Source organism: Thalassophryne amazonica, chromosome 20 (assembly GCF_902500255.1).
Source record: "Thalassophryne amazonica chromosome 20, fThaAma1.1, whole genome shotgun sequence".
Taxonomy (NCBI): domain Eukaryota; kingdom Metazoa; phylum Chordata; class Actinopteri; order Batrachoidiformes; family Batrachoididae; genus Thalassophryne; species Thalassophryne amazonica.
Window position 1 is genome coordinate 42,477,785 of NC_047122.1, and position 27,635 is coordinate 42,505,419.

Genomic DNA, 27,635 nt, shown 5'->3' on the forward strand with positions numbered 1-27,635 from the left:
ACTGCAAAGGGCAAAAATAGTTTATTTTATGTTTTATTGAAGCGAGCAAAGGTAAATTTCACAACAACAGGCTGCCATCTGTGCTATATTCAGAACATTCAATCATTTAAAAAGGGATAAAACAGCAGAAAGGAATGCTTTCAATTTTGTGGAATTTTCTAAAACTATATTTGATCCTTTTTATATTAACGTTAACCTTTATTAATTTCCCCCCTCCTCCACCTTTTTCAACTGATCAAACCAGACCTGGTGTTCAGTCCATTTGGCCTGGTTGGAGACTTCTTTCTTATTTTTTTTTTTTTTATACTTTGTATTGTGCAATTTTTTCCTTTTTTTAATAATATGAAATTCTTCATCTTTGAAGGTAGACTCAAGTTCACCATTTCCTGCAAAAACATACAAATACACAAAGCTGTATAAATTTTTCTCCCATCTTTCACCATATTAAACAAAATATTCAAATAATATTCAGCGTTAACAGAAGAACAGTACTTAAATGAAACAACAGCTACAGCAGCTGGAATATCAAGGTAAAGGTAAGTGCACATTTTACAACACGGTTGGATATAGCCGCAGAATGATTTGCTCAGAGAGCCACAGTCTACCTCGGGTTCAGACACTTTGGACAACAGCTGAATTCGACACAGTCTTCTGGGCAGCTTCCTTGGCCTGATGAGCCTGAAGCACAGCCACGGCCTCGTCCACCTACAAAAATAAAACCAATTAATCATACCGACACAGTAATACCGTCCATACTTGTGCAAAATGGCATCAAATCCTTTGGATTTACAATTGTGATGAACCAAACCTTTTCTATAATTCTGCAGACTTAGAAGGAAGTCGCCAGCGTTATTGAACCCATGTACTACTGACCTTTGAGCGGAGAGACTCTGGAGACTCGAGCATGTGGAGCAGCTCAGAGTTATCAATCTCCAGCAGCATGCCGGTGATCTTCCCTGCCAGGCTTGGATGCATGTTCTGGATGAGGGGAAACAGCCGCTCACCTGGTGAAATGAAAGACTCGATTAAACACGAAAAATACATGATGCCCAAAATGGTCAAACAAATTTTGCTTTGGCATAAATCAGTACCATCTTTGTCTCTCACTGAGCTACTCAAATAATACAAGTGTTTGCATAAAAGTAAGTTGGGGTGGAGTTAAGGGGAGGATTTACGGAGCACACTGTGGCCAACACTGATGAAAGTGAGGCAAGGGAGGGGGAAAAAAATGTGTGTGTGTCAAGTGGACAAACTGGAGGGAAGATGGCAAAGCTCATGAAAAATACATGATTCTCCTATTAAATAACAGTTTAAAAACATGTATTTGTTAAAAAGACAGGTCAAATGTTTCAATAAAAATGTATTTTAAGATAACAGGTTATTTACAAATAGCATTTACCAAATGAACACAATAAAAGCCATATGATTGAGAGAGGTACAACAACAACAAAAAAATAAGTCAATGTCTTAATCAATAGCTGATATAGTCTGTGTCCCAATTCAGCATCTGCACGCTTTCTAAGGCTGTAATACTCGGCCATTTACATCATAGGTGGCTGAAAAGGCTGTTCCATTTCAAAGGAAACTTGTGAGGGGGAGGTGTTGGTCTAGTAGTTAAGCGTTGGGCTTGAGATCAGAGGATCCTCTGTTCAAATTCCAGCCTGACCGGAAAATCATTAAGGTCCTTAATCCCCTAGTTGCTCCCAGTGTGTAGTGAGCACCTTGTATGGCAGCACCCTCACATCGGGGTGAATGTGAGGCATTATTTGTAAAACGCTTTAAGCATCTGATGCAGATGGAAAAGCGCTATATAAATGCAGTCCATTTACCTTTTGTGAGGCGGCCAACGTTTGCAGCCTTTACCCCCCCCCCCACCCCCCCCCACACACACACACACACACACACAAAGAAAGGATACAACAGGTGGATCTTTCACCGCTCAAACAATCCCAAGAGTCATTGCGTGCAAGCTTCCAGTTCACCTAACTTACATGTCTTTGGATGTAACCCTTAGTTGGAGTAAGCGGTTGAAGATGAGTGGGTGATAATGCTGCGTTGTTTCAACCTGTCCCTGACTCCACTGTATGTGCGACCGAGGTGCTATGAAGTACTTGTTCATAACACCACAGGATTAGCGCATGCAAGACTGTACAGTAGACCTGTTCAACATGTCAAATGTCACAAAATCTTTTGGGCCACATGTTCTTTTTCCACTAATAAAATAAAAGATCTGTGCCAAATTTTTTTTGTAATTGGACACTGTTTAGGGGTCCCCCGCAGAGCAACAATTTCCCCAAATAAGCAAAAAGGGGAGACAACTTGCAGTGACGTTCTCCTCTGGGTGACCAATCAACCACCACTTTTTGCGAGTAGAAGCCATCACATGTACCTGTAAAAGGAAAATAATGGCATTAGAGTCTTCTCCCGTTAGGGTGACGTTGCCTTGCCAGTGGAGGGAGAGGAAAATGTGTCACTCGGGGGGACCTCTAAATCTTATCTGAGTTCAAATTTGGTCTGCACCTATAAAATCCCAAGTGGAACAAAAACAACATGTGGCCCCAAGTCTCTCTCAACTTTTATTTTTTCACTATATAACATGAACAGTCCTACTGTACAGAGTCTATGCAGGGTTGCCGGATCTGATGTGCATCCGCAAACTACAAACATTTATTAAACACACAAACGTGACATTTTGGCAGAGCATGGCACTGTAAGATAGGGTTACATTATGTCAGGAATAACACATTGCTAACATGCCTACAAATGGACTTTGTGAACCAAACATTACTCCTTTTTCATCTGGTTCAAGCGCAAAGTACTTTGACCGACTACTTGTTAATGAGTCGAACCGCAGCTGTCCACGCAATACAAACAAATGAGTCGGAACAGTCAAAGCACACAACTGATAAGATGGTAAATAATTAGTCAAACAAACCAAATAAATCTACGAAGACCAGTGTGACCAAATCCAAAATGAATCGAAAGACTTGATCTCCATGAAGTGAAATTGTGGTTCTATTTCACAAAAAAATTATAGTTGTTCCCCCGAAAAACCGGATATCTGGGAATATCTGGAAAACTGGCCCAATGTGAAACCATCTGCTCTGCACTGTGCTTTACCCAGCATCTGCTTCTGCTCCTGCGGTGGCGCTGCAGCCAGCATGGAGGCGGTCAGAGGTTCCTGTCCCTGAACGTGAACAGCAGGCTAAGCAGAGACACGAGCAAAACACACAGTTAAACACAGTAGCTTCTCTGAAGGTCCAGAGTGGAAAAAGTCAGCCTAGTTCATCATACCTGCTGAATGGAGACTGGAGTCTGAGCGGTCATGTGCTGCTGGGAATTGCGGACTCCTGCAGCATACTTGTACTGGGTAACGCTGCGTACGGGAGCAGCTGCTGTGGGCGCGCTGGCTGGGCGGGGCCCCATGGTCTGAGTGGCTGGAAGACAACATGTGGGAACAGACCCATTAATACCCACAAAGGATGAATGACAATGTGGACGGGCAACATGGCAGTGCAGTAAAGCCACGCGGTGTGTTTTGTGGACGACTGACCGATGCGCTGCGCGGACATCACGCGGGGAACCTGCGAGGCCGGTCTGATGGCACTGAAGGTCTGAGGGCGTGGTGCTGAGGGACGCATTGTACCCGGCATACTCTGGAAATCTAAAAACATACAAAATATAAAGATGTGCCTCAAAAACATGCCTCACACTGAGCAATTTGTTAAGGTACTAATCGACTGCGTCTTCATATGCATGTTTAAAATAAAGCGCAAGTCAACAGATTTATAGAATTTCAAAGTGGAGAGATTCTCACGTTGCGGCCGGACCCCTTGGGTGGTCCAGCGTGGACTCGGGCGCAGCTGAGCCATCTGACCTGCAGCTGGGTAGTAAGCGGCACGGTTCTGAGCCTGGGGTATGGCTGCCATGAAGTAGCCAGAGGGAGGAGCCGGCTGGTAAGGGTTGATAACTGGGTTTGGCACCGCACGAACACTGGCCATGCGCTGCATGTACTGATTAGTCAGGTGGGCTTGTCGCTCCTCTTTCCGCTGGGCCAGGGCCACATAAAGAGGCTTTGTGGCTACAATGCGGCCATTCATTTCGGTGACGGCTTTAGTGGCCTCTTCTGGGGACGAGAAGCAGACAAAGCCAAACCCTTTGCTGCGCCCACCTTCCATCATGACCTGAGTGAGTAACCAGAGAGGTCTCTAATTTCAACAAACTACAAGTGTGGTTTGTACCAAGGTAGCAGATAGTTGTATTATAGTATGCACATAACATGGCTATAAACAAGTACATTAAATTACTACATATATTAATTTAGACTCCTTCACAGCTTGATACTCTACATCAGAAGCATTTTCTCACATGTATGAATTAAATGAGCAAAAAAATGAGTTCATACCTTGGCACTAGTTATGGTACCAAATGGTGAGAACTCCTTTCGCAAGCGTTCGTCATCAATTCCATCATCCAGGTTTTTCACGTACAAGTTAACACCCTAAAAATGTTCAAGAAATATACAGTATTAATATTAAATTTCAGGCACATGAACTAAAGATCTGTGAGGAAGCTCACAGACACTATTACACTCCCGGCTTTTCCATAACTGGTCAGTGTCCAACATGTCTGTTTCTACATGCAACACACACCATGAATACATGCTGACATAAATTTGATTTAAAAAATTAAAAATCCAATTTTCTCCCCTTGAGAACGGCAACAGCCATTTTCCGTCACGCACAACCAATCTGTAACTTTCACTGACGTAAAACCAGTGCGAGTTGTGCTTATAAGGTTCATTTACAGTCATTATAATATAATTTGTTCAAGGGAAGTATAACACAGAAAAATAGCAATTTAGCATGGCTCTATTCTAGTGCAGACAAAAGCATAGCATTCAAGGGACAAACTTGCAAAGAATCAAGGTGGTTTTGTCTGCAGTGCATATTTATCCCCAGAGTCCACGATAAGGAAACACGGGGCCCATGAACTACAGAATCACTGTTGCAGCCACTTTGGCCAGTGCAACCCACCCAGGAGAGAGCACTGAATTTGACAAAGCTGCAGGAACCACAACAAGGAACACCACAGTACAAAAACATTTTGATAACTTACCATCATAATCCTACATGCATTAGCTGTCCTATTCCAATAAACGACTGCACTTAAAAACAAACCTGGTAGCGAGTCATGCGGTCCTGCTTCATTTGTTCAAATTTGCGCTTGAGCTCAGTCTGTCGCTCGACCTTCTTCTGGGCGCGGCCGACGTAGATGAGTTTGCCGTTCAACTCTTTCCCGTTCATTTCGTCCACTGCCTTTGGTAAATGGGAAAAAGTCCAGAAACTCAATGCATCACAGGAAAATGACCACATCTACCCAAATCAAAAATCAAATCAAATTTATTAATTTATATAGCACCAATTCACGACAAAATCGTCTCAAGGCGCTTCACAACATAAAAAACAATTAAAAATTTAAAACACAATAAAAACAACCATAAAAGAAAGACAGCAGTAAAAGAATACAAGATTAAAAACACATCATAACCCATCATACCCACGGTTATGTTGTTTTTTTGGGGGAGATGTGGTCATTTTCCTTCCATATATATATATATATATATATATATATATATATGCTACATAAGGAGTCATTTCCTTTCACAATACATTCCACAGTAAGAGAGACGACCCCATAGGTGCCATTGTTCTCAAACACTGTGTAAATATCCTCTGATGAAGTGTTTTCATTTATACCGCAGCAGATAAGTGAAACAATCCTGCAAATAGTGATGCAAGCACCAAAGTCAGCACAAATACTCCTTAGACATTACTCCTTTGAAGAAAAAAAAGAAAAAAAAAATCGACGAGCCACTTGAATTTTCAATAGGTGGTCAGGTAGGGATCAATTGAAGAATTACACGGGGGTCAAAATTAAAAATGCACAAATCAAACTGAAAACTATGCCACATTATTTGTCTGATCATAATGATTCCAAAAAGGTATAGTGTGGACTATCTATGACTGAATGTTCAGGAGTTATGGGTTAAAACAGCAAAAATGGTGACAAAGGTCAGTTTCAGTTTGTACAGGGGTCAAAAGTTAAAACTGCTCTACTTTGGAAAAAGGTGATGCAAATTATTGGTTGAGCTAATAGGATTAACAATTGGAATAGTTTTGAATGCTTGGTCTTCAAAGTAAAGGTCAAACAAGGTCAACGCCCATTGTTTTGTATGACATATGTTACCCTGTAACATAACTGAGCATGACACATGGTCCAAACTATTCCTTTTTTAAAAACATGTTAACTCAACTAATAATTTGCATCACTTTTTACAAAAATTGGAGCAACTTTAACTTTTAACCCCTGTACAAATTGAAACTGACCTTTGTCACCATTTTTGCTGCTTTTACCCCATAACTAGGGCAGTCACAATTATTACAATATTCGCCAATCGTGATTATTTTTCATATTTGCGATTACCGTGAATGATTTATTTTATCCACAAAGCATAAAACGACTCAGAATCTGACGTCATTGTGCTGCAGCCTCGCTCACTCTGTTTCGCTCTCGTCTTAAGGTAGGACAATAACATGGAGGCTGAGGAGCGATCCGTCCTGCCGTTTGGATAAGACAGCCAATTAAAACAGTGACTGTCTTCTTCAAAAGCCGTCTAAAATGCGGAGTTTACCGAAGGAGCTGTCGATGTGTGTGTCTGTGTGTGTGTGGAGTCAAGAGGCTGTGAGAGAGGGGGTGGGTGAGGGAGGGAGATTCCTGAATGGAGGCATGACACGTTACAGTCTGAGAACCATCAGTGCACGCAGCGAGCGCGGAGCAGAGAGAGGATTTTAACCCGAGTGAACATGTTAAAAAAACAAAACCAAAAAGGTGGAGCTGCTTTTACTTTCTCTCCCGGTGTGATTCTGCCGTTACCGCCCTGTTCACACCATGTGCGCGTTGTATACTGAATTTATGAGATCATGAGATGAAATAAACGGTCAAATATCTTTAAAAACATATTTAAAAAATGAGAATATATGAATGAACTGAGCAAAAAAAACAAAAAAAAAAACCTGACTTCAGATGCACAGATCACAAAAAGCAGGTGAGAACTCTGAACTTTAACAGCGGTTATTTTCCAAAGGTATTTATTTGTACAATCTTGAGCTTAATGTAGTGTTTAAGCACAAAACGTGACTGATGAGAACCAATTTCAGAAATGCAACAGAAACAACCATAAATTAGAAAAAGTTGGGACTGTATGTAAAATGAAGATAAAAATAAAAATGTTGCACTATTCCCAGTTTCTCCACTCACAGAAGCCAAACGTTCTTCCAGAGTTGTGTAATTATACTACGATACTAGAATATAAAGAAGGGGGGAAAAAAGAAAAAAAAATAGACAATATATTCGTCAATCGCAATTATTTGTCTGACAATTGTCTTCAGAAATTACTTATCGTGACAGCCCTACCCATAACTCCTGAACATTCAGTCATAGATAGTCCAAACTATACCTTTAACGTGGCTTACTCTTATTACAGAAACCACGATTACAGACTACAGTTATCTGATAACGGTCACAGAGGGAACAGGATGCACATCGGCACAATCGTTGTGGCTTGACACATGAAATTTGATGATTCTTTATCACCGTTTACGTAACCGGTATTTAGTGTTTGGAGGGATGTGACACAAGTTGCATGTAAGTGACCCTGGGGTGTTTTCACACGTAGAACTCCAGGACAAAAGCAAAACCAAGGTCCACATTTGCACACGTTTGGTCTGGTTAGTTTGGTTTCACATCGGGATGCTGTGCTCACACTGAAGAACTTCTCACAGCGTACTTGCGTCCTGACATTTAGTTTTCTGGATCTCACTATACGTCACTGACTGCTTTGGAGATGTGCACATATCTGACGTTAGCTTGTTGTCAATTAGAACACTTCTCTTTGGATGGAGAAATATTAATGAACAGATTCCTTTCATTGCAACTACATTATTGCTATGGTATTGCTGTTAAAAATTAAAATTTTGTAAAAGTTTTACAGACTGCCACAGCAACAAGGCCAAAATGGATGTTTAACAAGGAGGGGAAAAATGGACAGCGAGAGATGGCCAAGTGCAGAACGTCAGGTCAATTAAATCAATTGTCATCAGTTTTTCTTCCCATGTTTAAACTAAATTAAATCACATCCTCAAAAATGATGGGAAAATATCACATTTAAGTAAAAATACTGAGGGAAAGCTGGGAGGGCCTGTGTTTTCCGTCACTGACTTTAATCCAAACTTTTGCCAAGCACCAAATATTTAAATAGGCCTAATCCTGAAAAGTCAACAAGAAAAGTCCTGAAGACGGCACTATTAAGAGGACGGTTATTATTACCTTTTGGGCGTCCTCATGCTTCTCAAAGCTGACAAACCCAAAGCCTCTGGACTTTCCGTTGTCGTCTGTCATGACTCGAATACTCATGGCGTTTCCTAGACAGGATGATGACCTTTATTAAATTTTCCTAAATCTTTAATGCAGAAGACCAAAAACTTTTCAGGGAAACTGACCATATTTACCGAAGAGTTCCCTTAGCTTCTCATCGTCCATGTCGTCGCCAAAATTTTTAATGTAGACATTTGTGAACTCCTTGGCTCTGGCACCCAGCTCAGCTTCGCGCTCTTTGCGAGATTTGAAGCGACCAACAAATCTGCATCAAAACAAAAAATTCTGCAAAATTTCAGTACACACAAACTACGCCAAATGGGAATGAAAAAAGTGGCACCTGTTTGAGCTCCACATAACTGTGCATATATTTATTTATACAGAGCTGTGTTGAATTAGCAAGTGTGTCAGCGCACCATGTAAATGTACCAAAGTTTTGTCTGCAGTGCATATTTATCCCCACATTCCATGATCAAAAAAATGTGGGGCCCATGAACTACAAAGTCACTGTTGCAGCCGTTTTGGCCAGCACATGCCACTAATGGGGCAGCACTGAATTTGACAAAGCTGCAGTGTTTCAACTTTCTTAATCAACCTACATTTCTACAAAGAACATGAACAGTACCGACATGAAAAAGGGAGGTCATGGAGGATACACTTTTGCCATGCGTTAACTCATTCATCATGCCATGGAACTGCTTTAGGTTCTGCATTGCAGACAACCGGTCCAGCCACACTTCTCTAAACTAGCATCAGTCAGGTGAAAGGCAAGCATCCCTTTGGCCTTCTCCAGTAAATGTGGTCCACCACACGAGGCACCTGCTTGCTGGATCATGTCCAGATAAACTGTGTCACATGGCCAAAATGTCTTAGCTGATGTCAAATATGAGACATGAAGTAATTTCACCAGTACCCAACGATTCTCTGAAGGCACCCAGAACCAAAGATATCCAGCCATCACTGCAGGTCACTGGTGAGCGTCCAAGTCTTGCACCCACAGTAAGACAAGAAGCACCGGGGCTGTAAAGTTGTGGACCTTCAAAGAAACATCTTCAGCAGCCTCATGCCTCCATTAGCTCTTGCTAGATATTCTCTCGATCTCAAAGGCAGAAGACCCAGGGGACATGAATGTCACTGCCAAGTCAAGTGGATCTCAAAATTCCATAATTTTATGGTGCACAGATACACGCCTGATGGCTAAGTCCAGGAAGTCACTGAAAGCATGGATATTAGTCTTGATCCAACATAATCACAAAGAGACAAATCAAGTCCTCACTCAGCTTTTTAAAGTACAGCAATCAGGGAATTAATTGATTCCCTGGAAACATGGAATCAATGGATGCTGGAATCGACAACGATTCCCTGGAAACATGGAATCAACAATGGATGCTGGAATCGACAATGGATGTTGCCAAGAAATAACTAAATTAATTAAGTTTAAAAAAGTGAGAGAACCATCAATGTGATTTTTTTTTTTTTAAATACACATGGAATGCACCCCCCCCAAAAAACAAAAAAAAAAAAACAAAACAAAACTGTAAAAGTACACTTACACTTTTCGGTCATTGAGCAACATGCCATTCATTTTCTCAATGGCTCGTTCAGCAGCCTCCTGAGTCTCAAAATGTACAAAACCGTAGCCCTTAGAGCCATTGTCATCACAGACCACCTTAGAGAAAATGATATCCATTAATAGTAAACACCACAAAGACACCTTAAACATTTAATAGCAAACACCACAAATAATATTAAATATTAGTCTCAAAACCTCATTTTAGAAAATTAGGCTGCACTGGCATTATGACATTTTCATTATGTGCATTCTAAAAAGGAGAAGTCCCACTTCCTTAGATGTAGGGCTTTCAAATAACCACAACCCATTTCTGTACCGATTGATCTCCACAAAATTTCAAGCCTTCTTCATTACCTGAATCGATGGGGTTATATTTTTATTTCTGCTAGTGAGGCTGGCATGGACAGATTTCAATTACATTTGATAGACAGGTAAGCATAGGGCCAAAGAGGAGCCCATTAAAATTTGGTGCCGATCCAAATCAATGTGCAGACTTTGCCTTTTATAATGTATCTTTTATCAAGATTCCTCTGACCCTAATCCCATTTCCTTTTATCTACTTTGATCCTTCTCCTGATACTGCCTCTCTCAGTCAGTTAATAACAGGAGGCATCTGGAACTGAGCAAACAGTTAACCTTGTAACCTCAGAGGAACTAATTTAAAGAAACATAAGTCTTACATTTGAACTAATTATAAATTCTTTAACCTGGCACTAACAGTCTGAAACTTGGTACTTTTAACTGAGTAACTTAAATCCAATAGTAACTGAGCAGGTTGAATAAATAAATAAAAAAGTTACAACACAACAAATTTTGGGCTGAAATGATTAATAGAGTAACTTCAGTAATCTGATTACAAAAAATGTTTGAGGCAAATTCTTTGCTTCGAGGCTTCATTTTAGGGCTGCAGCTATAGAATATTTTTTAAATAGAGTATTCTATCAATTATTTAATGGCTTAAACGAGTAACCGGATAAAAAGTACTTTTGCGTTTTTAAACATCAATAGTCCAGGGCTCTCCTGAAGCAATGGCACAATGTCACTGCGTCATCACGGAGATTGTCAAATTTAGTGTATCTCTTTCTGTTTTCCTGGGTAATTATTTATTTTTTCATGCCTTTACAAGTTTTGAATCTTTCCCGGTATCAGGAGCTCAGCAATCCCCTGACACCGGACCGCAAGCGCAGGCAGTTGGTGTAATCATCAGTCAGCCAGGCTGCACGCAAACGTGAGCAGACCGCCTGCGCTTACAGTCTGGGAAAGCTCCAAAACTCATAATGACGTGAAAAAAAAAATACACAATTACCTGGAAAACAAAGAGAGAGAGGGAAGACCCCAAACTTAAAAATCTGCATGATGACATAGCGACATTATGCAATCCCTTAGAAAGACCCCGGCCACTACTGATACTGTTTAAAAAAATGCTAAAGTATTTTTTATCCGATTACTTGATTAAGCAATAACATAAACCCATAGAAATCTCAATTCCAAAAATATTTGAAAACTGCAGCCCTAAACTTAATTAACTGACAGGCTGCAATATCACTGCAAATAAGAAATGGATCATTTGAAAGTAAGTCACTTCGAGTAACTATGGCACTAGGTTAACAGCACATCAGACACTGAAACCTGTTAACCTGAAAGAATAGAATTAAAAGAGTGAAGCCAGTAGCGAAGGTGTGGCTGAGGACTTGCAACTTTTTCAATCTGATGTAGACTGAATTAATATTTTATTGTCTAGGACAGATTTTTATTTGAAAGCTTGAAATCTCAAGTTAGCATAGCCACAACTAAAAATTTTAATTTGAGCCAGGCCAATTAAAACATGTGCATTTCACATCTCTACAGCGCAATCAAATTAACAGTTACAGTGCACACAGACGCAGAATGAGATACATCTTACCTTGCAAGACAAAATATTTCCGAAAGCAGAGAAAGTGTCATAGAGGGCCTTATTGTCGATAGATTTGTCAAGGTTCTTGATGAAGATGTTTCCAACGCCGCTCTTTCTCAGTGAAGGATCTCTCTGGGACCACATGATGCGCACAGGCCGCCCCTTGATCACGTCAAAGTTCATGGTGTCCAGTGCACGCTCAGCTGCAGACAAGAACAGAGTGCCACATGTCTTACTTTACCAGGAAGTGCATGTTCAGAGGACACACCAACAATGGCTTCCTGATCTAGAACCCACAACTATATACTCACTTTGCAATGCTTTGCATAATCACTCAGAGCGCACCAAAAATAAAAAGACACACATACCCTGTGCCCATTTGTATGTTAATTCATCTGATTTTAGGGCCATCTCAAAACTGTACTAAAATGCTTAAGATGAATTTGTAAATTTACAGTAAGTCACATTTCTGCTTGCCCACTTGTCAGTAACTCAGCTAAAAGGGCACAGTGGCATTCCTCATAATTTAAACTGAATTTTATGCAAATCGGTAAGAAAGGTGGTTCTAACCAGGAATCCATTAAATCTGGGTGCAAATCAGAAAACAACTGCACATTATGACACAATGGTCCTTCTCAGAGGTGCAGAGATGTCAAAGTTTTGTTAAATGTGAGTCCCTAGATAGTACTGAGGTTTTTGGTATGGCAATGTTCTTCGATCTTCTTTTGATCTTCGAGTGGACCAACTTAAATTAAATCACATGTTCGCCGTGGTAAAGAAATCTGCTGACAACTTTGTCTATTTTTAGACTTTTTTTAAAAATGTATGTATATAATGTATATATAGTTTTAATAACGTGAAAATACTTCATTTTTTAGGTTTTGTGTTTTTATTGTTGATCGTTACCTTTTGCTGTATTTTGTTTGTGATATATATACTGGGCCACAATGGAAACAAGTGCATATGGTGCTTTTTGTGCTACCCCTGTATATTAATGTCATTTCAATTTTTACATTTTTATACAAATCAAATCTAATTCTTCAGATATGTTAAAAATAAATAAAATAACTTGAGACAAAACATGAAGTGTGAACAGAAAGTGACAATGATCTGAGTGGGCCACAAACTTTCATTATCCGTACAAACTTTTACAAGCAGCAGTACTGCGAGCACTTAAAAATGAAGTAACCCTACAAATATCTGACAAGACCACATGGGCTTCAGCAGAGTATATCTTTGTAAACATTTTCAAAACTCACAGTAAAAAAAGCAGAGCAAAAGTGGGGCTGTGCTCTTATCAGTAAAGTGCAGAAAGTTTACACGCAGGGAATCCACATATCGACTCCTAACATTTTAAAGCAGCACTTCCCAAAGTGATGTGTGAAGAACAACTGTCAACAAATATGCAACACTTGCGCAACATTTATGATTTACAGGAACAATAATCAAAGAATGCAATCTTTATTCCGGCAAGGCCAAGACTCAAGATAGTGGATGCAATCTGACACAGTGATATAGGAAAACAGTAAGCTCTACAGCACTGTGATAAATGTACTTAGTTCAGCTATATTTGTGTTGCATTGGTGCTCAATCTTGCCACATCATTCATCTTTGATAATTACTTATTCCACACTCTGTATCTTCTGTGACCCTTTTTTGTTAATTTATTTTTTTTTTTTAATGATTTGCATGTGCAAGTTTTTTTTTTTTTTTTTTTTTTTTTACTTACTGTTTTACTTGCTCATTTAGCTAATATGACAGTACCTCCCTGAAAGTACACCTCATGCCAAAAGTTTATTTACCTCCGCCAAGGAGGTTACGTTTTCGGTCGCGTTTGTTTGTTGTTGTTTGTCTGTCTGTCAGCAGGATAACTCAAAAGATTTTGAACGGATTCTGATGAAATTTTGTGGAGTGGTTGGAAATTACAAGAGGAACACGTGATTAAATTTTAGTGGTGATCTGGATCACAATTCAGATCCAGGAATTTTTTAACGGATTCTTCACCATTGCGGGATGGGGGAATTTTGACATTCTAGTTTTTAAACTCTAGTTTCTAAAGGCAGAAAGGCTTGAAAAAAATTAGGGTGTAACATAGTCAAATGTTCTATAAAACAACAAAGTTTGGTGATGATCGGATCCAGATTCCGGATCTGGTGATCCAGAATATGCAAAAATATAAGGAAAATAGAAAATGTGTCAGTGTGAGGTGACAAATGAAGCTAGAGATGCACAACTAACACCAAATTGTAGCTGAATCTGTACTGATTCAGTAAGGTGTCATCAGATTCAAATGTTATGGAGCTAGATCCAGAAGAAAACCGCCATTACCGAAAAATCGTTTTTATACAATAACTTTTGAACTAATAAAGACATAAAAGTGATTCCAAGTTCTACTGGTATGTTTTCATGGTCAAGGATGTCAAATATAAAGGAAAGAGAAGTGTATGTATCATAGTTTTGGTTGTAACACTGAATTGTCGAATAGATCACTGTGCCAAGGAGGGAATCTCTTTAGGGTCAGTGACCCTATGGCCTTGTTTAGAGAAGTGTTTCATAAATGTTAAAAAATTCAAATATTTGCAGTTTAGTTGAATAATAAATTGAATTTTGTCTCTTATTTGTTTTTGTCTATAAGCACATGCAATATCAATATCAGTGCTCAGATGACAGTAGCTTCTGGGAAAGGTGCAAGTTGCAATAAACTGTGATGCCAAGCACTAAGGATACATGCTATCCAGTCACAGCAGATGAAACTGTTTTTTTTACTACTGAGCAAACATCATTGTTAGACTTTTTTAGGTTCAATGATTCCACGGCGTGTAGATGTTATGGCGTCAGTGACCCCATGGCCTTGGCGGTTTGCACTCTGAGTGCTTCTAGTTAATATATAAAATAAGCATTAGGAAAAGTGAAGAGCAGAAATAGACTTCTTGTAGCCAGATGATAGTCATGTGACTCCCCCCCATAACTGAAATTTCATATTTTATATATATACATACTTACATTTTTCATGTCAGCAACTTCTTTCCCTGTCAAAGTCAAGCAACAAGTGATTTTTCTTAAATGTTGCCAATATGAAGACAAAAAAAAATGCCTACAGATAATATTACTGGCTATCTTAGCTGCATCCTGCTTGCAGCACCTCTGGGAAGATAGAGTGCCTTGATTGGAGAGTGGCATCAATTCAGAACATTTAACGTTTAACAATTTTTTAAATCATGTAACTACATACAGCAACACATCCAGGTACAGGTGCTATCAAAATAAATAATAAATAAACTGAGCTGATTCTGTCATTTCCTTAGTTTTGTTCTCCAGATAATGCAACCGTCATCTCTTCTAATCTATGTCTACCATTATTAGCTATTTATTTCCTTTCTGTTTTAGTACTTTGTCCCAGTGAGATATAAGTAACTGAGAATAGAAGAGGAGAATGTGTCAAATAGTTCTAAGTAGTTCTAATAGCTCTAAGTTTTGTGTAATCATCAGCAAACATACACACACATACAGTGAGGAAAATAAGTATTTGATCCCGTCAGTTTTGCAGGTTTTCCCACCTACAAAGAATGGAGAGATCTGTAATTGTTATCGTAGGTATACTTCAACTGTGAGAGACAGAGTCTAAAAAAAAAAAAAAAAAAAAATTCAGAAAATTACATTGTATGATTTTTAAATAATTAATTTGCATTTTATGGCATGAAATAAGTATTTGATACCCTACCAACCAGCAAGAATTCTGTCTCTCACAGACCTGTTAATTTTCCTTTAAGAAGCCCTCTTATTCTGCACTCTTTACCTGTATTAATTGCACCTGTTTGAACTTGTCACCTGTATAAAAGACACCTGTTCACACACTCAATCGCACTCCAACCTGTCCACTATAGCCAAGACCAAAGAGCTGTCTAAGGACACCAGGGACAAAACTGTAGACCTCCACAAGGCTAGGATGGACTACAGGACAACAGGCAAGCAGCTTGGTAGAAGACAACAAAGTTATGATTATTTATTAGAAAGTGGAAGAAACACAAGATGACTGTCAATCTCCCTTGGTCTGGGATTCCATGCAAGATCTCACTTTGTGGGGTAAGGATGATTCTGAGAAAGCTCAGAACTACACAGAAGGACCTGGTCAATGACCTGAAGAGAGCTGGGACCACAGTCACAAAGATTACATTAGTAACACATGATGCTGTCATGGTTTAAAATCCTGCAGGGTAGTGGTGCAACGGATCATAATTGATCCGAACGGATTTCTCTCTGCGGTTCGGTACATACGTGGTCCGCGGATTGGTTGACGAAATAAATAAATAAATGAGGCGTGCTCGTCTGGAGGCTGCGCGCCTGTTCAATCCAAAGGAGAAAAGCACAGCGGTCATCATGGCTAGCGGAGGAGGAGAGGAGCTTGAAACCCCCCCTGCATCATTTAAATCGCATGTATGGGCGCATTTCGGCTTCCCTGTCACATACAATGATGATGGACGAAGGGTGGTGGGTAAAACAATTACAGTATGTCGGCATTGTGGCACGAGAAAGCCGTATGAGAGTGGAAATACATCCAGCATGGCAGTGCACTTGAAGCGGCATCATCCTGGCATGCTAGCTCCGGCATCAGGATCCAAGACGAGTGCTGCGCATCAACCACTAATCACATCGGCATTTAAACACCCTTTAGCAGCAGAATCTGACAGGGCCAAAGCTATAACAAACGCTATCGGAGTATTTATAGCTGCAGACATGAGGCCATACTCTGTTGCGCAAAACAAGGGGTTTAAACATCTGTTTAATGTGCTTGAGCCACGTTATGAAATGCCCTCGCGCACCCACTTCAGTGAAAAGATCGTGCCAAGTCTGTATGAGCAGAAAAAGTTAAAAATTGTTATGGAACTGTCCCAGGCTCCTTCTGTTGCGCTCACCAGACAGGTGGACCTCCAGAGGAAGAGAAAGTTATGTAACTGTGACTGCTCACTATATCACAGAGAACTGGGAGATGCGAAGCCCTGTGCTGCAGACACACCCCCTCTATGAGAGCCACACAAGCTCCAATCTAGCACAGGTACTGACAGAAGCCGTGGCAGAGTGGAAGATAGAGAGACCCAATACAAATATCCCAGTCACAACAGATAATGCTAAAAATCAGATAAATGCAGTGAATGAGGCAGGACTGGGTCCGCAAATAGGGTGCTTTGCACATGTGATAAATTTAGAAACCCAAAAGGGAAACACATTGAATAAGATGGACCGCATCCTTGGGAGGATTAGGAAGGTGGTTTCCTACTTTCACCGAAGTACAACAGCTGCACATGTGCTTAAGACCAAGCAAGAAATGTTACAGCTGCCTACTCATAAACTCATACATGTCACAACAAGGTGGAACTCCACTTATGATATGATGGAGCGTTATCTTGAGCAGCAGGCAGCTATATACTCTGCATTGACAGACAAGAGCCTGAAGAAAAATGTTAAAGACATTGTAACCTTGTCTGATGATGATGTGAAAGTGGCTGAGGAGGTCCTCCAGGTGCTCAAACCCCTAAAAATGGTTACAACTCTGTTAAGCACTGAAAGCGGACCATCTGTCTCCATGATCCTACCTCTAAAAACAAGGATTATGCAATCCATGGCCCCTAGTGAGGAAGACAGTGCAATCACAAGAGATGTTAAGATTGCCATTAAAGAGGACCTAAAGCCCAGGTACACTTCGCCCCCAACTCTGCAGGACTACCTTCACAGATCTACAGCACTAGATCCAAGGTTCAAGTCCCTGTCCCACCTAGACCCTGCCATATCCCAAAGGACATACAATGACCTCATCAGTGAGATTGTGAGCAGTCGGGGCACTGAAGACAGTGAAGAGGTAAAAAAAAAAAAAAAAAAAAAGTGAATATTTATATATAATATTTATATAATTTTATTTGGAATAACAATGACTTGCTTTTTATGAAAGTGTTATTGTCCTTTTTCAAATTTATGAAATAAGAAAATACATAATCAATTTAATTATAATGAATCAAGTATTTTTGTATGCAGGGTAGAGTTGCAGAGCCAACCGGAGCAGGCTTGGACACACCTCCTGAGGTGGATGGACCACCAAAGAGGAGATGACATCCTACCAGACAGCAAACGGCATTCCAGTGGATGATGATCCACTGACATGGTGGAACAGCAATGAGTGTAAATACCCGCACATTGCCATGATGGCAAGACGCTACCTAGTTGTGCCTGGTACTTCAGTGCCTAGCGAGAGGGTGTTCTCCACAGCAGGGGACATAGTGACGGCAAAGAGGTCTACACTTTCCCCAGACAGTGTAGACGTCCTTATCTTTTTGAAGAAGAATTTGAAATTATAAGTTTAGGTCTGCTCATTTCATTCTTTTTGATGTGTGCATACATAGGTCAGTTTTTATTTAAACTCCATGTTTATAAGAAGGCGTCATTCCTTAAATTGCCCTTTGAGTTGTGTTTTGTACACTGAACATTTAAAGGATGGTGTCATGTCTTATATTGCACTTTAATTTGTGTTTATATTATTAATTTTATTTAAGCATTGAATTGACATCTTGAGTTACATGTTTTATTTAGTGAGCAAAAAGGTTGCAATAAGTGTTCTACTAAATAAATGGAAAGCAAAGTTATATTTTTTGTCTTTTTTTCTGCTGAGCTGAAAAATGATTCGATCCGTAACTCAAAACCGTGATACGATCCGAACCGTGAGTTTTTTGATCCGTTGCACCACTACTGCAGGGCAGCAAGGTCCCCCTGCTCAAGCCAGCACATGTCCAGGCCCATTTGAAGTTCACCAGTGACCATCTGGATGATCCACAGGAGGCATGGGAGAAGGTCATGTGATCATATGAGACTAAAATAGAGCTTTTTTGGAATCAACTCCACTTACCCTGTTTAGAGGATGAGAACAACCTCAAGAAAACCATCCCAACCATGAAGCATTGGGGGTGGAAACATCATAGTCTGGGGGTGCTCTTCTGCAAAGGGGACAGACGACTGCACCGTATTGAAGGGAGGATGGATGGGGTCATGTATTGCGAGATTTTGGCAAACAACCTCCTTCCCTCAGTAAGAGCATTGAAGATGGGTCATGGCTGGGTCTTCCAGCATGACAATGACCCCAAACACACAGCCAGGGCATAGGAGGGGCTCCGTAAGAAGCATTTCAAGGTCCTGGAGTGGACTGGCCAGTCTCCAGACCTAAACTCAATAGAAAATCTTTGGAGGGAGCTGAAACTCCAAACCTGAAAGATTTGGAGAAGATCTGTATGGAGGAGTGGACCAAAATCCATGCTGCAGTGTGTGCAAACCTGGTCAAGATCTACAGGAAACGTCTGACCTCTGTAATGGCAGACAAATGTTTCTGTACCAATTGTTAAGCAGTTTTTCTAGGGGATCAAATACTTATTTCATGCAATAAAATGCAAATTAATTATTTAAAAATTATACAATGTGATTTTCTGGATTTATTTTTTTTTAGATTCTGTCTCTCACAGTTGAAGTATACCTATGATAAAAATTACAGACCTCTCCATTCTTTGTAGGTGGGAAAACCTGCAAAACTGACAGGGGATCAAACACTTATTTTCCCCACTGTATATACAGGTCTAGTAGTAACTAGTCCCCATTGTTCTCCTGGGGGATTTCAACGCCCACGTGGGCAGCGACAGTAAGACCTGGAGGGGGGTGATCGGGAAGCACGGCCTCCCCGATCTGAACCCGAGTGGTGTTCAGTTGTTGGACTTCTGTGCTAGTCACAGTTTGTCCATCACGAACACCATGTTCGAGCACAAGGGTGTCCATAAGTGCACGTGGCACCAGGACACCCTGAGCCGGAGGTCGATGATCGACTTTGTAGTCGTATCATCTGACCTTCGGCCACGTGTCTCAGACACTCGAGTGAAGAGAGGGGCAGAGCTGTCGACCGATCACCACCTGGTGGTGAGTTGGATCCGCCGGGAGAGAAGGAAGCCGGTCAGACCTGGCAGGCCCAAACGTATCGTGAGGGTCTGCTGGGAACGACTGGCGGAACCCTCTGTCAGCGAGGTCTTCAACTCCCACCTCCAGGAGAGCTTCTCCCAGATCCCGGGGGAGGTTGGAGACATGGAGTCCGAGTGGACCATGTTCTCCACCTCCATTGTCGATGCAGCCGCTCTTAGCTGTGGTAACAAGGTCTCTGGTGCCTGTCGCGGCGGCAATCCCCAAACCCGATGGTGGACACCGGAAGTAAGGGATGCCGTCAAGCTGAAGAAGGAGTCCTACTTATCTTTGTTGGTAGGTGGGACCCCAGAGGCAGCTGACAGGTACCGAGCGTGCCGCCAAGCGTGCCGCAGCCCGTGCGGTCGTAGAGGCAAAAACTAGGGTCTGGGAGGAGTTCGGGGAGGCCATGGAGGAGGACCATCGGTCGGCCTCGAAGAGATTCTGGCAAACCGCTCGACGCCTCAGGAGGCAGAAGCAGCTCTCCACCAGCACTGTTTACGGTGCGGGTGGGCAGCTGTTGACCCTGACTGGGGATGTTGTCGAGCGGTGGAAGGAGTACTTCGATGATCTCCTCAATCCCATCGTCACGTCTTCCGAAGAGGAAGCAGAGACTGGGGACTCAGAGGCAGACTCATCCATTACCCAGGCCGAAGTCACCGAGGTGGTTAGAAAGCTCCTCGGTGGCAAGGACTGAGTACCTTAAGTCTCTGGATGTTGTGGGACTGTCTTGGCTGACATGCCTCTGCAACATCGCGTGGCGATCGGGGACAGTGACTCTGGATTGGCAGACCGGGGTGGTGGTCCCTCTGTTTAAGAAGGGGAGCCGGAGGGTGTTTTCCAACTATAGGGGGATCACACTCCTCAGCCTCCCCGGTAAGGTCTATTCCAGAGTACTGGAGAGGAGAATTCGACCGATGGACGAACCTTGGATTCAGGAGGAGCAGTGCAGTTTTCGTCCTGGTCGAGGCACACTGGACCAGCTCTACACGCTCCACTGGGTGCTCGAGGGTTCATGGGAGTTCGCCCAACCAGTCTACATGTTTTGTGGATCTGGAGAAGGCGCTCGACCGTGTCCCTCGGGGCACCCTGTGGGGAGTGCTCCGGGAGTACGGGGTCCTTTGCTAAGGGCTATCCGGTCCCTGTACGACCGCAGCAGGAGCTTGGTTCGCATTGCCGGTAGTAAGTCAAACCTGTTTCCAGTGCACGTTGGCCTCCGCCAGGGCTGCCCTTTGTCACCGGTTCTGTTCATTATTTTTATGGACAGAATTTCTAGGCGCAGCCAGGGTGTAGAGGGGGTCTGGTTTGGGAACCACAGAATCTCATCTCTGCTGTTTGCGGACGATGTGGTTCTGTTGGCTTCGTCAAATCACGACCTTCAGCGTGCACTGGGGCGGTTTGCAGCCGAGTGTGAACCGTCCGGGATGAAAATCAGCACCTCCAAATCCGAGGCCATGGTTCTCGACCGGAAAAAGGTGCTGTGCTGTCTTCAGGTCGGTGGAGTGTCCTTGCCTCAAGTGGAGGAGTTTAAGTTAATCTCGGGGTCTTGTTCATGAGTGAGGGATGGATGGAGCGTGAGATTGATAGACGGATCGGTGCAGCATCTGCAGTGATGCGGTCGCTGTATCGGACCGTCGTGGTGAAAAGAGAGCTGAGTAGGGGGGGCAAAGCTCTCAATTTACCGATCGATCTACGTTCCGATCCTCACCTATAGTCATGAGATTTGGCTCATGACCGAAAGAACAAGATCGCGAGTACAAGCGGCCGAGATGAGTTTCCTCCGCAGGGTGGCTGGGCGCTCCCTTAGAGATAGGGTGAGGAGCTCGGTCACTCGGGAGGAGCTCGGAGTCGAGTCGCTGCTCCTCCACGTCGAAAGGAGTCAGTTGAGGTGGCTCGGGCATCTTTTCCGGATGCCCCCTGGACGCCTCGCTGGAGAGGTGTTCCGGGCACATCCCATTGGGAGGAGGCCCCGGGGAAGACCCAGGACACGCCGGAGGGACTACATCTCTCGGCTGGCTTGGGAACGCCTTGGGGTTCCCCCGGAGGAGCTGGGGGAGGTGTTTGTGGATCGGGAGGTCTGGGCGGCTTTGCTTCAGCTGCTGCCTCCGCGACCCGACTCCGGATAAAGCGGAAAAAAATGGATGGCTGGATGGATATATATACAGGGGTGCACATAACTGGTAGTCATTGCGCTCGTTTGTGCTAACCATCACTGATGCACAGCAGAGGGAAATGCTTTTCCTACAATCTGTCATTGCTTTCCTCTTATGAAGCTCTTCCCTTGTGTTTTCTGCTGTGCATCATTTATTTTTAACACGTGGAAGCACCATGAGTACCAGTTATGGGCATGCATATTATATATATATATATATATATATATATATATATATATATATATATATATATATATATATATATATATATATACCATATCATGAACAAGAACAAAAGTGATGGACAACAAAATTCATGATGGATAATATAGCAATAGTGGATTTTTTTTTTTTTAACAGTTGCACTGAAAGAATAAAACACCACTTAACTAGCTACAGGAGAGTTGGTTTTCCCTTACAATAACAATATTTATTACGCATAGTTATGAGCTTCAACCTAATATTAGTAATAAAGCTCGTAGCAACAATGCCTAAAGCTCCAAAAGTATGCACAAGTAGACCTAATAAATGTTTTAAAATAGTTCGTCCAACACAAAACTCAACATGTGGCTGTACACAAGCCACTTATTATTATTATTATTATTATCATCTATGCCTATATAGTGGAATAAGGGATAGAACTCTTCAAATTATTGTTCATTACTTCCCATTTCAACCATATTCACAGGTGAAATTTTCGTCCACAGCCTTTGAACTGACGATTTGTGCAGTTTATAGCTGCACATTAAGGCTTTTTTTTTTTTTTTTTTTTTTTTTACAAAATCACAAAGAATAAAGTTGCATGCTCCTGGTTAAAGATCAGTAGAAAAGAGCGTTCAGGAGCAGGACATGCGAGTGGTAATATGGCAGGCGGTGTGCTTCTGAAGTACTGGCCAGTGAGCTATCCAGTGTTATATACAGATCAGCGCCGATACAGTTCTGGTCTCAATAGATAGTTTCTGCCTCCATGACAACTGTACAGGGTGTGAATTTTTTTTCTACAACTTTAGTTTAAGACGTTTAATCCATAAAATTCTGTATAATTATGGGAGTGATTGCTCTGAGTGACAGGGCTGAGCCCAGCAACTCCGCCTCTAGTAGTAACCTCTGACCGTAACTGAGCCACTCACTGTTGCGTTGTTGCTGTGCCCGTTTGGTGTATTTTAATACAAAAACGTGGAATAATATAGCTTGTCGTGTGGTAACATGTCCTACTGGATTATCTAAGATGTCCATGTTGAAATATTTACACAGTGAAACTTTAGTCTTATTTAATGTCGTATGCTAACGGTGTTAGCACTTTGAGTAGCTGTCAGTAGGTCCACTTAATGCATGATTACTGAGGAAATGCGCAACTTACAACTTTTTACTGACCACAGCAAAGTAAATCATTTGGAGATCCCCAAAAATATGATTTAATAAACATGCGAACAAAGGTTAGCCTGTTAGCTAGTGTTTCAAAGTTGAAGAGAGGGGCATGTTCAGGCTTTTGTCGTCATACACATTAACGAGTTCATCGTGAATCAGTGCGAACAGGGCTCTCAACATGGCGATGCCCAGACAAGGGGGCCATTTCGGCTGTTCCAGGTCTCTGAGGAAAAAACAAAACCAAAACCAAAAGAAAAACAAAACAAAACAAGGGGTGACATCACGCAGGTTCTGTTGAGTATACACACACAGGTACTGGTCATGTAATTAGAATATCATGAAAAGTTGATTTATTTCAGTAATTCCATTCAAAAAGTGAAACTTCTATAATGTATACTTTCATTCCACACAAACTGATATATTTCAGGTGTTTATTTCTTTTAATTTTGATTATTATAACTGACAAATAATGAAAACCCCAAATTCAGTATCTCAGAAAATTAGAATATTGTGAAAAGGTTCAATATTAAAGACACGTGGTGTCGCACTCTAATCAGCTAATTCACTCAAAACACCTGCAAAGGCCATCAACTGGTCTCTCAGTCTAGTTCTGTAGGCTACACAATCATGGGGAAGACTGCTGACTTGATGTCTTCCCTGGGCTAAAGAAAAAAGGACTGGACTGCTGCTGAATGATCCAAATTTATGTTTTCTGATGAAAGTAAATTTTGCATTTCCTTTGGAAATCAAGACCCCAGAGTCTGGAGGAAGAGAGAAGAGGCACAGAATCCATGTTGCTTGAGGTCCAGTGTAAAGTTTCCACATTCAGTGATGGTTTGGGGTGCCATATCATCTGCTGGTGGTGTTCCACTGTGTCTTCTGAGGTCCAAGGTCAACGCAGCCGTCTACTAAGAAATTGTAGAGCACTTCATGCTTCCTGCTGCTGACCAACTTTATGGAGATGCAGATATCATTTTCCAACAGGACTTGGCACCTGCACACAGTACCAAAGCTACCAGTACCTGGTTTAAGGACCATGGTATCCCTGTTCTTAATTGGCCAGCAATCCCACCTGAACTTAACCCCATAGAAAATCTATGAGGTATTGTGAAGAGGAAGATGTGACACACCAGACCCAACAATGCAGAAGAGCTGAAGGCCACTATCAGAGCAACCTGGGCTCTCATACCACCTTAGCAGCACCACAGACTGATCGACTCCATGCCACGCCACATTGCTGCAGTAATGCAGGCAAAAAGAGCCCCAACTACGTATTGAGTGTTGTACATGCTCATACTTTTCAGTTGGCCAACATTTCTAAAAATCCTTTTTGTGTTCGTCTTAAGTAATATTCTAATTTTCTGAGGTACAATTTGGGATTTTTTATTAGTTGTCAGTTCTAATTATCAAAATTAAAAGAAATAAACACCTGAAATATATCAGTCTGTCTGTAATGAATGACTATAATATACAAGTTTCACTTTTTGAATGGAATTACTGAAATAAATCAACTTTTTCATGATATTCTAATATGACCATCACCTGTACAGTCTATAGGTGCAACACACTTTTCTGGGATGCTTTGCTCATGTTGGAGATGTGCAAAGATCAATTTGTTAATATGGATGATGTGAAAATCAACATGCAACGCGATCGTCACGTGAACATGACACTCGTGTTTCAGGCCTTACAGTTGGGCTGCTGTCTTGCTAGAGGTTCAGCTAAAAGGCACAGTGTCATTCAGTCCAGTGGGTTGCCTGTGGGCAGCCAAGGGTAATCCACTGTATGAATGGGTCACAGTTCCAACATAACAGAGGTCTTTCAGTGCTAGAATATAAAATCAAGAGTCTTGCGAAACTACTTTCCTATTCTTAAATGTTTTCCAAGAAGTTTCTCAACTTCTTACTTTTACAGATGGAAAAAAGACCAGTTTCTTTCTAATAAAATCAGATTTTGTAAACTTTATCAATGCATTCATCATGACTGTTATCCATTCTGCCCACGTACGTGAAGGTAACACTCTCCTGTTGAAGGTGGAGGAAATAAGGATTGCTCACTAGCAAGATCGTGTGTATGTGTTTTTGTACCAATTAGGTAGAACACAGGTGAAGTCAACATAGCATCAGACAGTAATGTCAACAAAGATAATTACAATTCAATTTATTTTATTCATATGGCACCAAACCAAAACACAAATCACCCCAACATATTTTACAAGGGTCTGGTCTAACCATACCAACTTTGTTTTTTATAAAGAAGTGGAGCTGCAGGTGACAGTTGAAAATGCTGTGAATTTTTACTGGGAGAAATGAGGATGAACAGGAATCAACATATTAGGGGATGGTGCAGAAAGGAGTGTGAGCCAAAGAGAAAGAAGCAAGGTTGAGTTGTTTGGGTATATATGCAAAATGTGGCTCATATCAAGAGAAGGATGCCGAGGATGGAGCCAACAGGCCAAAGAGGTTTGTGGATGTGATGAGGAAGATGGTTCATAGTGAAGTCACCCCACTGTGAACTCACTCCAGGTTAAGTCACCCCACTCTAGTAACACAGTATTTCAATTCTGATATGTTGTACATGTAATAAGTCATTTATACACACCAGTGGCATAAAACGCTGCTCTTATTCAAGTTTTGTAAGTGAGATGATGTTTTAAAATAGGGGAATGTAATTGACAGGTAAAAAGCCCATTGATGGGAGAAGCAGGGCGCAATGCCCAGTTCTATACATCGCACTGGCAGGTCCCTAACTTTAAACTAGTCATTCTTAATTATTTAAGAAAGTAAGCATGGATAGCTGGAGTGGGGTGACTTCACCTGGGGAGAGTTCGCAGTGGGTGACTTCACCTGGGGAGAGTTCGCAGTGGGGTGACTTCACTCGCTACCAGGGAGATCATGCAGGTTGGTGTGACAGAAAATGCAGAATACAGGGTATTACAGTAATATTACAGGGTATGCGGAACTGATGAAGTGCAGCCAAAGGAAGATGACTGCAGCAGTATAACTGCTGTTTCATGGATGGCAATATGGACAAGGCCTTTGACTAATTTTTTTAAGCTACTGATGGTGAAATTTCATTTTCAAACTAAAGGGTGGGCTGGCACAAGCCCAACATTATTTGCATCAAAGGGTGGCATACACAACCACATTGTGACGTATTAATAAATTAAATTAATAAAATGCTTACATACCTTTTTATTTTTAACATTAAAAAGTTGCTCTGCAGCGCCCCTGGTGGATTAGTTTAAACAGGAAGCCTGGCATGTCGGCCGCAGTCACGTGTAGTACAGAGGCTCGCTCAGCCATTAATAAAAAATAAAATAAAATGCTTTTTGTAAGTTTTCATCTTACTTACCGTCTGCCGGTTGTTGGAAGTTAACATAAGCGTATCCAAGGGATCGCCGGGTGATCATGTCCCTGCACACACGGATCGACAGGATGGCTCCAGCTGGGCTGAATTTCTCGTACAGCATGGCCTCGGTTACATCCTGATGCAGGTCGCCAACATAGAGCGAGGCCATGGGGTAACTTGGAGCAGCTGGGTTCATTTTGACCGATTTAACGACAGCACCGGCGTCCGGTAGGTTAAGGTTAGCTGGTCAACTGTGCCAACGTCACGAGCGGCGGCAGCTTCCCGATGAGTGTTAGCAAACCGGTACCTTCTCGAGAACTAAAAGGCGTTTTACGTTTTAACTGGAGTTAAAACTGTTAAAACGGCGAATTTTAACGTAGATTATGAAAGCAAAACGTGCCAGTTCGTATCGTGTAGCTTCTTTCTTCTACGTTATCTTCCAGTCGGCGAAAAAAGTCTAGCCCAGTTTCACCGGAGTTGTTACAAAAAGAGAGAAAGGAAAAAAAAAAAAAAGATTTTTTGGTGTTTTTGTATTTTTAAATTTTTTTGTAATTTTTATTTTTTATAGAACGTGTGCCGAGCGAGCTCAGAGCACACGGGCACTCACACAGCACTAACAGCAGGGGTTGAGGGAGGAACAAAACCAGGAAGCTGCCTTTTATATAGCGCTAACTGCGTCACTGTAACGAACCAACCAGCTTTCGGCAATATCCGTCTCGAGGAGGTGTGACCCCGCCTACAAAAAAACCTCCCCAAAAGTAGCGGAAAGACAAAGTACTACGACAAGCAGTCGCACATCTAGCCCGAAATATATGTAACAAGGTAGAACAGTATTTTAATACTTCTAAGTTTAGGCTTATTGCTTTTCCATTTGGAACTT

General features: G+C 41.7%; 1 protein-coding gene and 2 non-coding genes across 4 annotated transcripts; all 3 read right to left on the reverse strand.

Annotated features, from left to right (window-relative positions):
• Positions 1–5: 5 nt before the first annotated feature.
• On the reverse strand, positions 6–27,389 carry LOC117501404 (polyadenylate-binding protein 1A-like). Of its 2 annotated transcripts, none has more exons than XM_034160284.1 (14): positions 26,759–27,389; positions 11,913–12,106; positions 9,990–10,105; positions 8,571–8,701; positions 8,389–8,483; positions 5,181–5,318; positions 4,406–4,501; positions 3,818–4,184; positions 3,554–3,664; positions 3,295–3,437; positions 3,121–3,205; positions 874–1,004; positions 606–705; positions 6–386 (listed from the first exon to the last, which is right to left on the reverse strand). In XM_034160284.1, exons 1-13 carry the CDS (start codon positions 26,949–26,951, stop codon positions 613–615), a joined length of 1,893 nt encoding a protein of 630 aa, XP_034016175.1. In that variant the 5' UTR covers positions 26,952–27,389; the 3' UTR covers positions 6–386; positions 606–612. The 2 variants fall into 2 exon arrangements, with proteins under 2 accessions (XP_034016175.1, XP_034016174.1); XM_034160283.1 differs by having other exon boundaries at positions 8,562–8,701.
• On the reverse strand, positions 4,933–5,069 carry LOC117502519. Its single transcript, XR_004558327.1, has one exon. It is a non-coding gene; the product is annotated as a small nucleolar RNA SNORA5 (small nucleolar RNA).
• Positions 8,871–9,008, reverse strand: LOC117502518. The gene has a single exon (XR_004558326.1). It is a non-coding gene; the product is annotated as a small nucleolar RNA SNORA5 (small nucleolar RNA).
• Positions 27,390–27,635: the final 246 nt, after the last annotated feature.